The following is a 19,205-nucleotide window of genomic DNA, read 5'->3' on the forward strand; positions in this document are numbered from 1 at the left end:
CCCAGAACTGCAGAAGGTGACATGCACTAAGGGCATCCCATGCACTGCTCTCCAACACTAGGTTTGATTCCATGCAACTCAGTTTTAGGAACTCATGAAATACCCAAGTTAAGCAGATCACCACAGTCAGTTTTTCCTAATCGAAATGGAGAAGGATGGACATCTCTTAACACCAAGATGTAAATCATCATCTAGACATCAGCATTTCTGCACTTTTTATTTAAGACTCATCAACTAAATGGCATGTATTAGGAACAGCTGAACTACACAGTCAACTAGACAGGATTAATATTATGCTCCCATACTTTGCCTGCACTATTGTTAAATCTGAGTAGCAATGCTTAATTTGGATAGAGGTAAATGTATTCCCCAGAGAGAGACAGAAATCCATATTTTAAGCTGCTTTGTGGCTCCTTCTGGAAAACAGCAAAATAAACTTTGCTTACAACCCATATCACATGCACAAGGATAAATGCAACCTTCATCCAAGTGCCAATTTCTAGCAAAGACAACTTTTTTTTTTTTTTTTTTTTTTAAGAATTGAACTGCCATTTTTCTAAGAAAACAGTGCTTTTTGGAAATAGCAACAATATCATACCAAGGGAAAAGTAACAGGTCAAAGGCATGAGTGGGTGACCTTACTGTGATCATTCTACCAAGGAGATTTCAGAACATTTCCATTCCCTGGCAGAAAGCTCAGAAATGCAGCAGCACTACTAACCCAGAAACACTACGGTGACTCACTCGTGTTCAATCAACTCAGATGCTCAGGGGAAACAACAAAGGCATCAAACAGGACATGGACCAGCCAAACAGATACAATATGGCAGCACAACCTGGACCCCAGCCATAGCTCCTTACACTGAATTGCTGGCACCTCGCTTTCTGCCTTGCTCCTCGCACCTCATAAAAGAAGTCCTCTTTTAGCAGAGGTCTGACCTGCTCATGAACATTACAGACAACCAAAGGTGCTCTCAGAACACAAGCTGATCATGGCATACCAATGACAAAGAAAACAGCACAGGGAGGTTTTATGTTCCAGCATTCCTGGCCCTAAACACACAGAGAAGTGAGGGAAACATCTCCAGCAATGCAGGAAAACTCAGACAGAGCAGCTGTACAAACCTGAGAAAACCAGGGCAGGCAAGGCTGATCACTGAGAACAGCATGACTAGCATGAAATGAGAGCACAAACAAGCCCGGAAGGCTTGAGGTCCTCTTGCAAGCAGAGGGCGGCCAGCCCCCTTAAATCACACTCGATATCTGCTCCTGTGCTCTGCACTTGAATTGGCAAAAATAAAATAAGAACAAACAGGGAGAGAACTAGGCCAGCTGCAGCCCCCTTCTCTCAGTTACTCCCAGCTCCAGCTTTCAGTATTTGCCTCTCTTCAACCCTGCCCATAACCACCCCCACTCAGCTACCCCCCAAATAACTCAGATTTGAGGCACTTGTTCTGCACCACTGTGCAGAGACACTGACACTCACCCACTCAACTTCATCAGTGACACACATAAGCAACAAAAAATTAAGAGAGGAGGCTCCTTTTTCTCCCTTCCTCCTCCTGTCACTAAAGCATTGTTTCCTCTGTGAAGTTTTTAACGACAAAACAGAAATGAAATTAAATGGGAGAGGTGCAAAAGGTGTCGGTACAAAATACTGTATGTGCAATGCCTCTTCTCTTCCATGAGCTGCAAAAGTAAACAGCACCTTCTCTGGCAGGAGCAACAGCACTGACTTGCGTAATCAAGGGACAGAGGGAGAGGAAAGGGTCAGGAAAAACACACACTGCCCACTGTTCAGAGAAGAGCTCCTTACAGCAGCCATGAGTAAGAAGACTGCAGAAGTGACAGCTTTGCTACCTCCCTGCCCAGCTGGCTCTCTGACCTGCCTAGAAGCAGTGTCCAAAACCACAGCAAAGGCTGGCTTTGTTTCCGACACTGCTGGCTGGTGGCCTTATACACAGGATGACAGAACGCTGCTTTCCTCACAAGTTATGATGGGGCAATTTATTTTCATTGGCATGAGCAGAGAAGGAGAACCAGTGTGATCCACCTTGCAGCAGCAGGACACTGTGAAAAGCAATTTTGCACAGGTACCCCATACAGCTGTAACACACTCATACACCTCATACGGTCATTGTACACACCATGTCTTAGAACAAAACCGTTCAACAGAGACCTTCAGAAGATGAGCCAAGGCATCTACAGCCAGAATTTTCAGCCTTCCATACTCATCATCCATGTGTTGCTACATCAACCTAAATGCCTGGCTGGACTCCCTTCATGAGTCTGCCCTATAGAGTCACAGGAGGATTTTCCCACCCTGTTGACATCATTTCCTCCTTGTTACACACCCCATCCAGTCCAGGCCACTCGGACAAGCTGCAGGCTGTGTGCTGGGTAGAACCTAACAGATTCATCCCAATCCATCAACCCTTCCTGACAAATCAAGGCAAGACTAGTGAGCAACAACTTCCTGTGCTTCTGTGGCAATTGAAACTGTTCCAGTCAATCTAGAAATACCAACAGTCACACTCTGCTCTCATCACCAGCACACAGGCATGCACTGTCACTCGCAGGTACAAAACACCTGCCAGGTTTTTTGCAACCTCACTGACTTCCTCGCTTTCCAGTCCCTCAAATTTGCGGTGTCCACTCTGACCCTTAAGACGTAACACTCAGTTTGGCATACTGGATTTCAGAAAATCCTCTTTCTCCACAATACTTCCAACTTTCAGGGAGTCCCTGACACACCAGCTCTTCCAAGCTGTGGCTCAGAAACAGGTCCTGTTTTGCCACAACATCCATGCAGCTCACCAAATACTTAGCTCTATGGCAGCACCATCATAAGTAAATCCTCACATATGGCAAATCAAAACAAGATATCCCCTCTCCCCTCAAAAAAGAACCACCCCCAAAAAAGAACCACGACTACAAGCAAACAACTGAAGTGATTGCTAAAACCATCAGTGTATCAGCTGCAATAGCAGCACTTTGGAGAGAATTCTTCTAGGGCTTTTTATTTTTACTATTACCTTATCTGCAGAAGGCAAGCCAAGAAAACATAGAAATAGATGGAACCAAGCCCTGCATCTGAGCAAGCTCTCGAGAAGCAAATACAGACACGTTTCAGGGCTGGCAGAACACTGTGCTGAAATTAAGTGGTGTGGGTTGTGACGGAAACACAATTTTTCAGACCTGGTAATGCATGCCAGTGAATATAACTTCCATAGGCTGTACAGCAGCACCTAAATATTTGTCCTACTGGTGTTTATCCATAGCTGGCACACATTCAGAGACTACAAAGACAAAGCCAAACCAAAGCTCAGACTGACTTTTCTACCTCCAATTTGCATTGCACTTTTCCCTCCAGGGATCTTTCATGGCTTGGTTTGGATTACATCCCAGCTCAGTCCCAAACAGAGAGATGTATCAAACAATTTCAACACACTGACATATTTCATTTTGAATATAAGTATTTGAAATTACTTTGAACGCGCAATCATGACATTTCAATGCTCTTCTGGATAACTTTTTAATCCACTCATTTCTCACCCCATGGGTAGAGTGTAGGGCAGTGTGTCTAAACTAAAACCAGAAAGCTGCACCAGGGCAGAATGCAAGCTCTTTGGGTGGAGTACTGTTTTCCCATGGAAAATTAAAACTTCATCACTAGCTATTCAAAATCTGGTTGTACCAAATACTGTCCACCATGAACACAACACAGCCATGGGTCAGCAGCAAAAGTAGACTCCATGAGGCAAATAAGGTAGTTCTGACTTTCACCCCTATCACTGCAGAGGCAGGTAAGGGGACAACTAACTATCAAATGCCTGAGAATGTGGAGCAAATATGAAGGGCCAGAGCAACTCTGCAACTCAACCAAAAGCCTGCCGGAAGAACCAACTACATACCTACAAGGAAATACTATCAGCAGGGGTCATCAAAACCATTTTCCTCACTTGAACAAACAACCTGGAGAGCAGTAAGGGACAGCTGGCTCACCCACCACAGCACTTCCCGTCAGAATGACTCCCGTGCGTGGTCACTGGGGCTTCCGTTGCCAAAAGCCACGGAGTGCAAAAGCAGTCTGACTTTGGATGAATCCTTGCTAGGATTGAAACCTGCAGAGGTGAATTGAGTGCACAGAGAAAGAACTCTAGCAAGGGAAAGAAAAAAGCCAGAAAACAATGCTTAATAAACTGTAAATACTTCCTTACAGAAAATCTTGTGTGTTCTTACACTGGCTAAAACAATGGCCCAGATCTGGTTCTCCTTTCATAACACAGTACAAAAGAACCTGAAACCAATATTGTCTAGCAATGGGTCGTTGTGTGTCACATGAATTAAAGCCCTGGCAATAACCCAGCAGCCACAAGGCTTATGACAGCTTTCTCAGGAACTTATGAGAATTTGACTTCTTTCCAATAAGGCCCTTAGGCTCCCAAAGGAATCCTCAAACAACTTTTCAAGCCCTAGGAGTCAGGCCACTGACAGCAAAAAGAGGGTACCCAAAAGGCACTGCAATGACAATCCCACAGCAGAGCAAGAATGCAGGCAAGCAATAAAACTGATGCTAAACAGATCCACAATAAACTGGTCCCAACTATAATTTAAACTGTGGGGCACTGCCAAAATGAAATGGTCATTTACTGACAGAGAAAGCAAAGAAACATAAAACCTCAATAGAACAGTAAGAGATCACAGACAAATTTTAGAAAGCCTAACACTGCATCTAGATGAAGGAAGCTTCTCTTCTACTTCTAAGTGTAACTCTGTGTCCTCACCTCTAGCAGGGGACCAGGATGTTCTGGGCAATTCTTGCTTTCTGCTATAAAGGCATTCTATTATCCATTCTCCAAGTAAGAAATTCTCTCGTGTGTGACAAAGAAGTCCTAGTCATCCTAGAATTCCTTTCCTCCAGATGTCCTAATTCTGTGACAAAGGAAGAATGCCCACAAAACAGTACAAGCAGAGCTGTAGCAGCACAGCTCCAGCCCACTACCACCATGACTGAAGTTAAGAATGCTGGAAATAGGGCACCATGCTGGCACTTCTCTACAGCAGCAATAAGCTCTTCTGTGCTCCAAAGACTGTTCCTCAATCCATAAGGTGGCTGCACATGTGCTGGGGGAAAAGCCATTCTTTCACCCATATACCATTTTGTTTTGCAGAACAGAAGGAAAAAAGATGTTTGGTCAGCAAATATTTTAAGAAGACAATCATTTCTGCTTTAAACTGACCCCACACACTGAGGATGTTACTCAACAGAGAAGCAGAAAAACACCTCTCCTTTGCAGAAATGCAAATCCGCCTAAATACATGTCTGGCCCCTTCCAGACAGGTGGCATCCTTTGTGTAACACTGCCCATGGCTAAGATTCACCCACACTGCAGACAAACCACTGCACAACTCTGTTATTACAGAACTAAACAGAATTTATACACACATTCATCTTCCAAAGCTTCTCAATACCAACAGAAAAGGCTATCTTTCAGAGGATACAGGCACTTTCTTAATATTAAGCTTTTTAGCTTCTCTACTGAGAATGGCAAAGGTGATACATCATGAGATAAAGGAAAGCACCTTGACAAGGTCATACAGGGGGCTTTTAGGGAAAAGCCGTGGCTGGGGGGACATCCCAGAGTAAAGAACCAACGTTCATGCTCTCAGCATACCATTCATCAGATCAGGTGGATACAAGGGTGAAATATGAAAAGATCTCTTTGTTTATGCCTATTTTAAGGAGAACAGACTTAAGAAGACAAAATAATTTTGGGGCACCCAAAATACTGAGCATATGCTAAAGGAGAGGGAGAAAGTCCTCTACAGATAGTTTTGGGAGAGCAGAGACACATGCAGCAAAGCGCCCTTTAAATCAGGCCGGATTTTTAGGTTTGAAGGCAAGCTGCAAACAAAACTGCAACCTTGATCTCACAGTTCTTTCTATTTAGGCCAAAAATTAATGCAAAACCCCAACCAAACCCAGCAGTCCCTGGGCACAGCTCAAGCAGCCTATTGTTCCAGGAGGACTTATCAATCACCACAGACAACCCCCTCTGATCAGGCTGTATGATTGAAGGCTGTACTTTATTATTCCCTCACACCACGACCAAGCGAAGCAGCGGCAGTGGTATCAGATCAGACAAAGGAGCTGCTGCCCTTCAGAGCAGGCTCCTGAGTAAGTGCTCCCTGACGGGCACACGGGTGAGATTTTGCTGCTCGCAGCGGGAACGCCAGAGTAACCCCGCCACGTGTGCCATGACTGACTGAGTTCAAAGAGGCAACACAACCCAAACCCAGGACATGCAGAAGTCAAGCTGGTCTCGTGTCCTGAATTTATTAGCACTTCTAGGGCATTTAATCTGGTAATGGTGCAGCACTCCCAAACACCATACTAACGCCAAAGAGTGCTGAACTGCTGGGTAGAGGTGAGAGATGATGGAAAACTCAGTGAAAGCAAGCCCCCCATGGCTCAGTCCCAGCTCCACCACACTGTGCTCCACCACTGTGCAGCCCTCAGGGCTTCTCCACAGCAAGCTGGAGACCCTTCTTCAGTCCTGGGGCTACCACACCCCACAGCTTCCCAACGCTCCGCTACACCAGCACCACTGTGTTATGATTAAAATGCTAGAACTGGCTCTTGAATAAAAAGGAAATTCACCTGCAAGCAAAACAACTTCAAAATCCATATTCATAAAAAGTGTTTGAGGAATGTAGAGGCCTCTCTCCTTTACCCATTGAAATGTCACAGTCCTTGGTCTTTCATATAAAACATGCCGCAATTTCTTTCTTTCCTGCAGCGCAGTCACTGTGCATGTGTCTACCACTGTATTACCTCAATATTTTTGCTCAAAAAAGCACTTCCCTAACAAAAAGGAATTCACTTGTACAAAGTAAACTGTATTACTTCTGCAAAATTTCATTTGAGAAATCCACAGCTGAAGTACAGGACCCCTACAGTTCCCTGTTCTGCAGTGTGATAGCTTCAGCATCCCTTGTGAGATGAAGCATGTCACCTTAATGCATTCTTAAGGTGGGAGAACGACCCAGCTGATGGGCTTCATCACCCTAAGGACACAGAAAGTGACATACTTAATCTGTTGAGAGGCACTAAAGCAGCGCTTCTTAATATTTTATGAAACACTTGGCTGTTTTTAATTTTAAAAACAGCAGCTCAATAAACAAAGCAATGGAGTATTCCCTGTGGATGGCACTATGATAGGTGCACAGCAGCCCACTCTGCTGAGTGATAACACTGTACCCAACGCATCAAGTCCGCCCTATTCCCCACATCCACGCCGGAAGGTCCGTACACTGGGAGGTCTCAGGCTCTGCACACCACCAGGGACTTTTCTAGAAATAGCTGTCTTCCACCAGGATACAGTCCATAGCAGAGGCAGCTTTGAAAATGGTTTAAGACATCCAGCCTTCACCTAGCACCTTAATCTGGACACAACAGGCTGACATGCCCAAGCTGAAGAAGTTGCTTTAATCAGAAAAAATACATTTTCTTCCCTATTTGCCCAGTTCTGGAAGATTAGAGACAGACTGACATGAAACACAAAATGCAAGCATCCCACTTCATTACTACTGCAGACTTGCTTTAAGTTTATCTGCTTCTTTAAGCAGCCACTACTGGCCACTGTCAAGAGATAAGGTACTCAACAAGATGGATCTTCGCTCCTACTTACAGCAATCACTTTCTATTCCCACTCCCATGAAGGATTGCAAGGTGCAAGACTGGCCAGAAGACAAATGGAAGAAAAAGTCCAAGCATCAAGTTTGAATACAGACATAAGCATCCCCCAAAGGCCCAAAGGATAGCCTTCAGCAGAGCCTGCTCTTTAATCCTGTGCTCCAAATACATCCATCACCACTTATGAGAACCTCAGAGATACGACTTAAAAATAAGTTAGAACATCTCCCCCCCATTCCTTTTCATTGGAGTTCAGAAACTCATCCGTGCCATGGTGAGGTATTACAAGAGGGACGGCTCCCTACAGTGTCTTTAGAGAGAAAGCCTCAAGGGCAGGGGGCTGGGTACACACCCAGAGAAAAGGGCGGCCAGCCAAAGGCAGGAAGCGTATCAGAGACAGAAGCACATCCATGAGCTCAGGGGGAACACACACTCCTCTCACCATGGAAGAACACCACCTTGGGGCTTTTCCCTTCAAGCATTAATAATTGACAAGTGCTGCCCTCACCTCAACTACACAGTCCATACTTCACTCTGGGGAACAAAAAATTCTGCAGAAATTAAAAGCACTATCCCAAGAAAGGGGATTATTTTGTCATCCGAGGACACTTACATGGAAGAGTAGAGCTGATGGGCAGTCTTGTGATCTTTCTGATTAAAATGCTGCCTCAGGATATTACTCTCCCCCTCCAACATGAAGCAGTCAATTAGGCTGTGATATATTCATGTAATAAAGACTTTTTCTTATAAAATATGTCAATCCAAGACTGGCAATACTTTTGCCTTGAAGTCACCTTACTAAGAAGAAACATGACAGATAAATCCAGTCTTAAACTAGTTAAACACTGGCATCTGAGGAAGCAGAAGAGAAGGGAATAGACAGATCTATTTTTCAATCCCATCACAGTGCTTAAAAAAAAAAAAAAAAAGGAAAAGGAAAAGAAAAGGAGGGGGCAGGAGGGCTTCATTTTCATGAAGAGCCACCTTACCTTTTCATTGCTAATTTCATACACACGTGCATACATACACACACACAAGTACACTCACCTTTCCCCTACAGCAACCTCTACAGCAACAAGAGCACATTAAACTGAACAGCAGAAAAATCTGTTCATGGCCTCAGACACAGTGGTGTCAGACAACCATCCTGATAACTCTCAGACTACTCGCTCACACCACATTAAAAAAAGTCATTACTGAAACAAGAACTGTCCTTGTGCATCCAGAACACCACCTCTGCTCTCACTTGTAAGCACAGTCAGGATCATGAATGGTCCACAGCCATGCTTCTCCACAGCCATGTCCTGCCTCCAAGGGCCCAGTGGAACAGCTCTTGAACACAAGAAGCAAGGATGGTTCCATAAATATTAAAAAGTTACAGAATTCCACCACTGCTCACCATCTCCAAGTTTGTTGGCAGGAGCAACCTCTAAACATGCCACAGTGATCCTCAAAGGTATCTTTATGAATACCTGGATGCCAAGAGTCCTGAGCACAGTGCACCATCCCAGCATCCTAACTCCTGTCCAGTGAAGCAGAACAAAATCCCTGCCTCATAAAAATAACATAAATAACACCATCTCTGCCCCCTTCTCAAGTAATAGGCAGCAATCTTTATACCTAACGCTAGAACATCTTAAATCATTTTATGGGAAAACATTTGCATTTTTGGATGCATCCACAGGACTTCCTCATATACTCTATTTAGCAGAGACATCTGTTACTCAATATATATATTTCATCTAAATCCCACCCCTCTGAATCCTTTCCATCAGTTGTCACTAATGAAGCTTTGTGTGCAAAACCAAGTGCATTCTGCCCCCATTAGGAAGCCAATTACAGCAGGAAAAACAAGCAATTAACAAGGTGCAAAATAAACATCTTGCCACCTGCCTTTTAATAGCAACCCCACTTCAAACAAGTCACAGTCTCAGCACAGCTTACAGAATTGGCAACTGATATTATATATGTATTTATGCAGCAGCTGTTCTTCATTGCAACAAATATTACAGGATTACTAGATAAGGTCAGCATATTTAAAAAAACATATAGCAAGTATTAAAACCTGCTTTGAGGCCCTGAATGTTGCTTTTAATGAAATCAGCAGCATCAGGCTGTGTGGTATTATAGTAGAGCTGCAGTCACATCCCCAGCTTAGAGAGATTTCTCCTCATTTCTCCACGTTTAGCAGCTTCAGTATTTGTTTTGCTAAATCCAGGGGCCTGAGCAGCTCTTCAACAGTTAGTTTTGGGGCAGCTAACAACACAGAGCTCCACACAGCAAACAAGTCTTTCCTGATTCCATCAGACCTGCCTCTCCTTGGCCTTCTCCACCTCCCTACCATCACATCACTACATTCAATTGCACTGTGGGGCTGGGGGAAAACAAATCTCTATTCCATCTCACTCTTTGCTCCTTAAGCCTTCGTGATTTAGAGGGGAAAGGAGGACTTCCAAAGACACCCCAGCCAGCTCCAGAGGGAGCCACTTTCCTTCACCTTTTGTGGAACAGGATGAATGACACACTGCAGGGTAGTTAACCAGGACTAGAGAAAGCCCAAGAGTATGTCTGCAGGATTTAGCAAACTTGGAATGGAAAATGTGCCTGAAAAAATAACAGTCAAGCTTCATCTTGCATGTTTTGTTTGCTTGTCTCTGTATCTTTCCCTCTTGCTCTGACTCTCTCCTGCTATGTAAATTATTTATATACATTAAACTTTCCATGTCACATTTCAGTTCCTGACTAATGTCCCATTTAACCACTCATTTCACAATTCATGTGAGTCTCTTCCTCTTTTCATCCCTGGCCTCGTTGGGATCCGAGGAGTAACACACTGAATATGATACTTTTGCCATTCTGCGGAGGATTCTCAGTGTTAGTTGGAGATGGAGAGAAAATTGTTGACATTCTTTCTCTAAATGACCACAGGAAGCAACAGGGAAGAGGGCTTTTAACTCCAAGCAGGGCCAACAGAGCTACTTACAGCTTTACAGAAGTCTGCATCATGATCAATAGTACTAAAACAATCCTTCATTGAAAAGTTCTCCTCAAAAGTCGCATATTTAAGCAACAATTCACTACCCTTGAATACAACTGACAAGTCAAATCTTAAAAGACCCACTTCTTCAGTTCTGATCATTATCTATATGTACACAAAATAAGCAAAGTCAGAAGAAGGGGAACAATGACAGGAGGTGAAAAGCGGTGAAAGGTCAAAATTTTCCACACTCGTGAGGGTGCACACCTAAACCTGACCTGCTGCAGCCAACAAAGTAAAAAATACCTTTTAGCTACCAGTTTCTCATGCTACCAGTGCAAGTGCAGAGATCTCACAAGTCTTTCCTCCAGCCCTAATTACAGAGACAAGGTCAGAAAAGACACAGTCTGCCAGCATGAGCTGCAGGAGGTCATATGGCCACTCAGCTACAGAAGTATTTTAGGAGTAGTTCAATCAGTCAGGTCACTTCACTGGCATCATTTCTGTTTGTTTTTTAAGCAAGCAGCAATATTTCCCTTGCATTTTGTGGATGGGAGAACAGGAAGCAGGGTCTAACTCCTTAATCACCAGCCTAGGATTTCAGTACACATCACTAACAATGCCATGGAGCAGTGATGCCTAGCTGCATTTTATAGATCTAAATCCACCAAAAAATGCCAAGGAGGAGCCTCATCCCAACAGCGACAATGGGTCAGAACACTGTCAGCTTTCAGAAGTTGTTCAGATCACAGGAAGAAGGCGGGTGTATTATCTGCACTGCCTCACAACAAATCCACACGTGACAGAAGCTGCTCCAGCTGCACATCAAGAAGGCAGCCCACAGTTCTCAAGCCTTCTTCAACTCGATTAATTCTAGGGCAGTCTCTTCTGCTTAATGCTGACGAGGGCTCCAATGGGTTTTCTGACCAGCAGGCTGCTGAAGGCCCAAAGAATCAGCGGTTTGAGGGCTGCTGCTTATTGAAGGTGGCAAGGGATCAGAAATGTGGTTAGGAACTTACCGTGAGAAAGACTTGCACTTCTAGTTCTAGGAACTGAGACTTCAATTCTTGTAATTCTTCTTCAAAGGATTCTTGAAGAGACCCAATTCCTGAATTCCTTCCGCCCTCTTCAAAAGGACGGTTGAAGAGATGAGATTTCACTAAACACAAACAGCTGAGTGTCATCAGTACCCAGCTCACCTGAACAAGAGTGGAAAGCTGCTAATGCCCAAACGGCTCAAGCTGCAAGTCCTCCTAATCAGCGTGAGCTACAGTCCATAAAACACTGACTAATTCCCAAATAGTCACATGTGTGCACATTCCCCCACACTCTTCTAAACAGACTTCTGCAGTCTGGCAAATGGCCAGATTAAGCAGATGATATATGAAGTTAAGCAGAGAATGTTTTCAGTACATAGCAGTCTCTCCAGGTCAGAGTTCATAAAAATCTTTACATTTTCTAAGATCAAAGCAGCTACAGCCATGAAAGACCTTTTAGTTCATTAGGTCCATCACCCAGCCAAAGCAGGTTAGCCAGAAAAGACATGACAACGTTAAAGTAATGGTGTGTGAACAAGCTAAGAGCATTTTTCTTTGGGGGGGAAAAAAAAAAAAAAAAAAAAAAAAAAAAAAAAAAAAGCCAGAGATGTGAACTAGGTCCAAAAGTTAAATTTCAGTTTTGTTTTTAAGAAATAAGCAAGCACATTTCTACAAGGCAGCTATAAAATGCTAACCTACTATATCTAACGATGTGGCTTAGCTATGAAGCCCAGCTCCAGCCCCTATTTCTTGCTCTCAATTGCAAATTTTCATCTCCAAACACAAATGCCTTTTACCACACAGTTCAGTAAGAAAATTACTTTGGAGCCCTGGTGCTGAAAATGCATCAAAGCACAATCTTCGAATTCTCAACTCCCCACCCCCTCCAGCCCCCAAAAAAAGAAAGAAATCAAAGGATAAAAAGGAGAGACACAGTTTGGCTCCCACTGGCCTACAATAACAATAATGATCATAATCTAGAGATCGCAGGAGGTTCGTCTACCCTCCACGCCAAGTCAATTCGCTCCATTCACAACTGCGCATAATTATTCCCGGGTCTGCAAAAATTACTGTCTTTTCACTAGCAATAGAACTGTAAAAATGCTTTCAACCCCAAGCCCTTATTTATTAAAACAAAACTATTTGCTCTTTTACGGTTCATGTTAGGTCTGGCATTTCTGTGCAGAGGGTCAATAACCCAGTCGTTCAAAAAATAGTCACAAAAGACGTATTAACATAAGCTGTGCATTAAGACACAATTATTTATATGCCTGACATTAATGGCTCTGCGCTATGCACTGTATCAACTCGCAGATACTTTAGCAGGAAGAAAACAACATTTTGGGAGAATTTCTGCTCTCTCAAGGACAATTAGCATAACGCTGTCGCTGAGACAAGAGGGCAATAAGGACTGACAGAATAATGCTTCATCCCAGAGTCTCGGGAACAGCGGTGCCTGTCCCCAAAGTTTGTACCCATCACAGCAGGCTTCCCTCTGCTAAGCGCACACAGCCCGCGCCTAATGCTTCCCCAATCCTACGATTAATGAGACAGGAGCAGAGCAGTTTGAAGATGCATTATCCTCAGCCGCCAGACCTCCCGGGCGCGGGTGCCCGCCGCCGACTGCCCCCCGAGGCTGGGAGCGGCCCCGGCGAGCGGCTGCCCTGGGCACGGGCACGGCCGGCGGCGGGGCAGCGCGCACCCCGGCAGCTCCGCCGCGCACAGGGCACGGCAGGGCGCAGCGGCATCGCGTCCCGGCTGCCCCCGGAGTTTGGAAACTCTCGGCAAACCCGCGGCCACCGCAACTTGGCCGGGGCCGGAGGGCCAGCGCCACCGGAGAGACATCGCCCGTCCGGGCTGCGCGGAGCCGCGGACCAGCCCCGAGCGCCGGGAGCGGGCTGCGCGCCGGGCTGTGCCGCCGCCTCCGGCCCGAGGGAGCCGCCGAACCGCGGGCAGACAGCCCCGAGCGACGCCGCGATGCCGCGCCGACAGGGTCGCGGCACGGCGACAGCGGCGGCTCCCACCGCCCCGCGTTCCCCTGCCCCGGCGGAGCGAAGGACACGCCGCGCCCCTGCCCGCGGCGCGGCGGAGCGCGGGGCTGCCGCGGGACGCCCCGGCTCATCCCGCAGCCCTGCCCGCCGGGATGCCCGCCCTCCGCCCCTCCGCCGGACCGGGCGGGCAGCCGCCGCGCCCGCAGCCACCAGTTGCGCTTCCCGCTGCGGTACCTCAGCCAGGACGGGATGAGAAGTCCGCCCGCCGCCGAAGCCCTCTCGCAATGCAACAAGTGCCCGCCCGGGCGCGGCGGGAGGAGGCGGCGCGGGGGCGGTCGCGGTGCCGCCTCAGCGCTCGGGGCGCCCCGGCTGCCACTCACCGCGCCGCGCGCCCAGCGCCGCCGCGAGCCCGCCCCCCCCGCGCGCGCGCGCCGCCGCTCTCTTGGGCCGCCGGGGACGCCGTACCGCCGGCCGCTACCATCGAGTGTCACGGGGGGGAATAGCGCCGCTCAACCCTCCCGCCCGCAGTGTCTGACCGGCCGGCGGCGGCGCGGTTTCCCCCGGCCGGGCACGGTGGTGGCGGCCGGCGGCCATCGGCAGCGGAGGAGCCGCGCGGTGGGAGCCGCTGGCGGGGCCGCGGGGGCGCCAAGGGCGGGAGCGGGGCGCCGAGGGCGGGAGCGGGGCCGGCCCCTCCGAGAGCCCTCGGCACCGGGCTGCTGTGCTCCACAGCCGCCGCCAGGCCGCTGCGGGGCAGCGCCACCCTGAGCGCGCCGTGTCGGAGCGCGGTGCCCGGCCGCTTGGCGGGGCTTTGACTCGGTGTTTGTGTCGTTGCAGCCAGAGCGCAGAAATGATCATCCCGGTCAGGTGCTTCACGTGCGGCAAAATAGTGGGCAACAAATGGGAAGCCTACCTTGGCCTTCTGCAGGCGGAGTACACGGAAGGGTGGGTTTATTTCTGTCTTCTTCGACTCACGCCGTAGGTGAGGTACACAGCGCATCGGGTCCCAGACCTGTTCGGGTTGGAAGGGAGCTCTGGGATCATGTCACCCAGACTCCCTGCCAAGGCAGGGCCACAGGCACCAGTGGCGTCCGGAAAGAGACGTAGGGAGGCTAAAAGCCTCAGGTATATCCTAAGATCGTTTAACCAAAGGCTAGAAATTGTAATAGGCAACAAAGTACTTTTCCCCCACTGAATCTTTCAGGGCAGCAGTATGGAAGTTGCCAAGTCCTTGTCCTTGTACCCGAAACGTTCCCAAATATGTAACTGCACACATTTGCTTCCCTTCTCCTTCCATATACCCAACTTTGACACCAACGTGATCAGTTTTTTTAGGGGAGAGAAGGAAAAAAATTTACAAGCGTAAGAAGTGTTTAGCAGTTTGGAGTTTTTTAGTCATATTAACTCAGAGTTGCTAACCTTATTTTTATGTAGTGGTTTGCTGGAGAAAGGAGAAGTTTTAACTGCTTTAGACACCCCACTGATAGTCCTCACAACTCTGTGTTAAGAAGTCTGTGCATCCTTTGCACAGCCAGTTTCTGCTGATAGCTCAAGGAGAGTCTAACTATGGTGACACTACCTCAGAAACTTTGAGAAGAAAACTTGAGAAATACTTACATTTTCATCAAGTTCAAGTATGAAACAAAAATATCCATGGATGTTTGCGATTCAGAGGAGTGAGAAACAAGTTAGAAATTTGAAAGACGTTGAAGCAGAAAGATGTTAAGTAGAAAGAAAATAATTTCGTTTGCATTCAAGCGGTTAGGGATGCTAATAGTTTTTACAGGTAAGTTTACTTCTTTCATAAATGGAGTTAAAAGCATTACAATACCATAGGTGTTAATTATTTTTCACTCATACTACAGTTTACCAGAACTTTTTTGATAGTGCTTCTGACTTATATTTTAGGCATTACATTTTTAATAATTTTCTCATCTGTATTATTCCTCTGCTTTTATACAGGAGTTTTGTGTTGTCATTGACAAATGCTCACTGGAAAAAATTGTTGTGGTCACTGGCTTGATTCTCTAGTGCTTGTTCAAATTAATGCAGTTATGGAGTTGTAAGAAGTAGAGATATCAAACAGCTAAAATCTTACAGGGCAGTACTGGAATCACTGTCAACGGTGGCTTAGGAAATGGATGGACAAAATGGAAAAACTTAACAATCAGTCGTTAAAAAAGACACCCACACCTTTCTGTTTGTCCCCTCTTTTGCCACAAGTCCTCTGAAGCTGGAGGAAAAGGAAAGTATAGTTAAAGTTGTCTTAAAAGTATATAGTGTGACTTTGGAAATTGTGATTAATGTTGGTATTTTGCATCTCTGATAACTGCATATGAGAGTTCAGAACTCTCCAGATAGCTCTTAAAAATTACCTATCAACAGACATCAGATGCTTTTGTTCTCAGGTGTTTCAGAAAATTGAATTATTTATACATTCTTTAAAATGCCCCACAGTGTTGTTATACTTCACTGAAACAAGTTTTGCAGTGCTGTCCTAGAACCAGCAGCCCTGCTTAACAGCTGCAAGGACTGAGTGACAGCAGAGAAGCTGTGCAAGTTGGCTCCTGAAGTTGGACTGTAGTGCTTGAAGCCAAACAACCTTTTACCATGGTCCAGCTCAGGCAGAGGCTTCCTTGCAGTCATTTGTATTTTAGAAAAGTATCCATTGGCTTATTCCTAGAAGAGAACGACAAGTTCCAGGAAATTAGGTTTGTTTTGAGCCAGTGCTTTATTGCACTGCATTATATCAGTCGAAGAGATCAGTCATGTCTCATGAATGTCACATCCTGAAGGAGTGTTGGAGTGGCTTTAGGGTTCATAGGCTGGAGCTAAAGATCTTGGTAGTGTCATGATCTTTAAGAGGTCTGATAGCCACAGCCAGGGAAGATACACGCAGTGGTTTAGGCTAGGATGACTCAACATCCTCCACCCAAACACAAGAATCTGGAGCAGTCACTCCAAAGGAATTCAGAGGAAAGACTGTAAAACACTGATTTGTGACCAGTCTGCCCATAGTCACTTGTATAGATGTGGGGGGCAGGTTGTGTAACTGTGTGCCTTCTCTCATGGGAGCTGGGAAGGACTGTAGCCGTCCTCAGAATTAGCATCCCTGTGTGGGGGACGTTGCGTTCTGAGTTATTTTAGTTTCTGTATATCTCACCTTTTTAGCGTGGCTCAGATCTTAAATTTATCTTGTGAAATAGGCAAGAATCATCCTCAGTTTACAGAAACATGTTAGAACAGTGCCCTCTGAAAGCTGTGGCAGCTGGGGACCCTTCTCAGCAGCAGATCCTGTGCTCCGGCCTGCTGGAGAATGGGCTAACACTGTCAACAGCACTGAGTGGAAAAGGGCATTAACAGCACATGCTGAATTTCTGTCTTTGAACTGCAAACAAATTTTCCTATATGACCGAGCTCAAAGTAATCAGTGTGTTGCTTAGGAAACGCATACAAGTGGTTCTGACTCACTTCATCCGTTATGTTTTTTAATTGTTGTTCGTTAATAGAGATGCCCTGGATGCCCTTGGCTTGAAGAGATACTGCTGCCGCAGAATGCTCCTCGCCCATGTGGATCTGATTGAGAAGCTTTTGAATTATGCACCCCTGGAGAAATGAGATGGAAAAAGCAGTGTGCTGCAAGCCATGTGGAACGTATCTCTAATTTAAACTTGAAACTGGACTTCGGGCAGTAAAGGATGAAAGGCAACGGTAGTGCAACCATCAAGAGATGTTTATCTTCTGGATAAAATACTGCCCCAAGCCACTGTTTCAAGGAAACAAAGGAATGATGAAGTCCACTTAACCATGATTTAGAGATTAAAGTTTGGATGCTTCTTCTTAAATCTGTGTTTGGAGTTGTGAACTTCTAGATGCTTCTGCCAGTAAAACCAAATGTTTGTTCATGTAGAAAAACTATTATATTTCATTAAAATGTTGAAATAAAGGAGGTTTTTCCCTTGTAGCCTTCCTACAGCTTCTGGATAAAGTGTATGCTTGGATCTTGCTGATTACCCTAAGGTTGGAGGTATTGCAGAGTACCCAGTTCAGTGTCCTGCACTAGGCAGGTGGGGGTTAGAAACACAGGACTGAACTGTGGTTCCAGTGACATGGAAGCGGGCAAGTTTGTGAGTCATGGCTCTGGAAAGCTGCTGGAGCCCGCAGAGAACACTTCCCACCGCAGTTAAAGTAACTGGTTTCTCTGCCCCAGTCCTTACCAAACACTGGGGCTGCTGTATCACAGAAACAGCAATTCAGATGGTGCAGTGCCTTCATTTAGGCAAAACATGTCTGAGTGTCTCCACGGAGAGCACTGGCTGTGAGAATTGAGGCGTGCTGGTGTGAACAGGATCAAAGTGCTGCTGCTGCCAAGCACCTGCACCCCTGTGGCTGGTACAGACGCTTTCCACCTCTCCTCCTCTCGGCGCCTTCACGTTGCGCTGCGCGTGTGCTGCGGCGCTGCCCGGCCCAGGAGAGGGGAAGGAAAGGAGAGAGGGCAGCTGCAGCTGCAGGGCTGGGGAAGGTCACCTACACCCAGACAGCCACTGACCCTGCCCCGGGCTCTCGCCTTCCTCTTGCACAATCGGCCTGTGAGTTAGAGCGCGTTTTCACTCTTCTGTGACATGCAGGAAGTGCATCGATGTGCATGGTGTGCGCACAGGCAGACACACTCACCTGAAATTGAAGGAGACCCATCCCTACACCTGTGCAGGTTTGGGGTTCTGTGCAAATGCAGCTTTAGTTCATCATTACAGCAGCCCAGTAGATAATGGGCTGGAAAAGAGGCTAGTTCCTTTGGATGCAGTCTGCTGCTCCTTGGTGCAGTTAAACTTTTGGCACTCATGTATCAGCTGCAGGGTAAGAAGTATCTCTGTGTGTTCTTTTCTGTAGCACGATGAATCTGGTTTGAAAAAACCCTGGGTTTACAGAAATAGTAATTATTTAATGTGCTTACTGGGTCAAACTTGTAATCTAGCTTGAAACTAGATGGTCTCACAGAACAAGATGCAGGACTGCTGCTGCTTGCCTTTGGCTATCACCCAACCGATCTTTACACTTGAACTTGCTTTTCAATTTACTACAAGGCAGTAGTAGATGTTTCTCATATTCAGCAATTCTTCACTGAAGACATCTTAAAACCTGTGCTTTACCCTAATGCAAAGAGAATTAAGCAATTAATTCTAGCATTTGTTTCATAGTTGGTTGGGTAGCTTATATTCTGCATGCCTGTTGTATTAGCAAGCTGAACACACTTTATAAAAACAAACCAAAAAAAGCCCTTCACTTCTCTCTCGGGCTGTTTTGTCAAAGGGACACTGAACTAGAGGATGACCTTTCCCAGGTGAACTGGTGCAGGACACGTTTCCCTGTCACGGGGGTGTGCCAGCGCTGTGTGCCAGCCTGTTCACAGATCCATCGGCGGGCCCCGCGCTCGCTCCGGGAGCCGCGCTGGGAGCGCAGCAGCCCAGACGGGAACGTCTGGCAGAGGCAGCCGTGCAGGAATG

The 19,205-nt window shown here is 46.4% G+C and overlaps 1 protein-coding gene across 1 annotated transcript; it reads left to right on the forward strand.

Annotated features, from left to right (window-relative positions):
* Window positions 1–14,197: 14,197 nt before the first annotated feature.
* POLR2L (RNA polymerase II, I and III subunit L) lies at window positions 14,198–17,665 on the forward strand. Its single transcript, XM_066320978.1, has 3 exons — window positions 14,198–14,319; window positions 14,539–14,646; window positions 17,211–17,665. Exons 2-3 carry the CDS (start codon window positions 14,552–14,554, stop codon window positions 17,317–17,319), a joined length of 204 nt encoding a protein of 67 aa, XP_066177075.1. The 5' UTR covers window positions 14,198–14,319; window positions 14,539–14,551; the 3' UTR covers window positions 17,320–17,665.
* The last annotated feature ends 1,540 nt before the right edge of the window (window positions 17,666–19,205 follow it).

This window comes from Sylvia atricapilla, chromosome 6 (assembly GCF_009819655.1).
Source record: "Sylvia atricapilla isolate bSylAtr1 chromosome 6, bSylAtr1.pri, whole genome shotgun sequence".
In the NCBI taxonomy this organism is placed as follows: Eukaryota; Metazoa; Chordata; class Aves; order Passeriformes; family Sylviidae; genus Sylvia; species Sylvia atricapilla.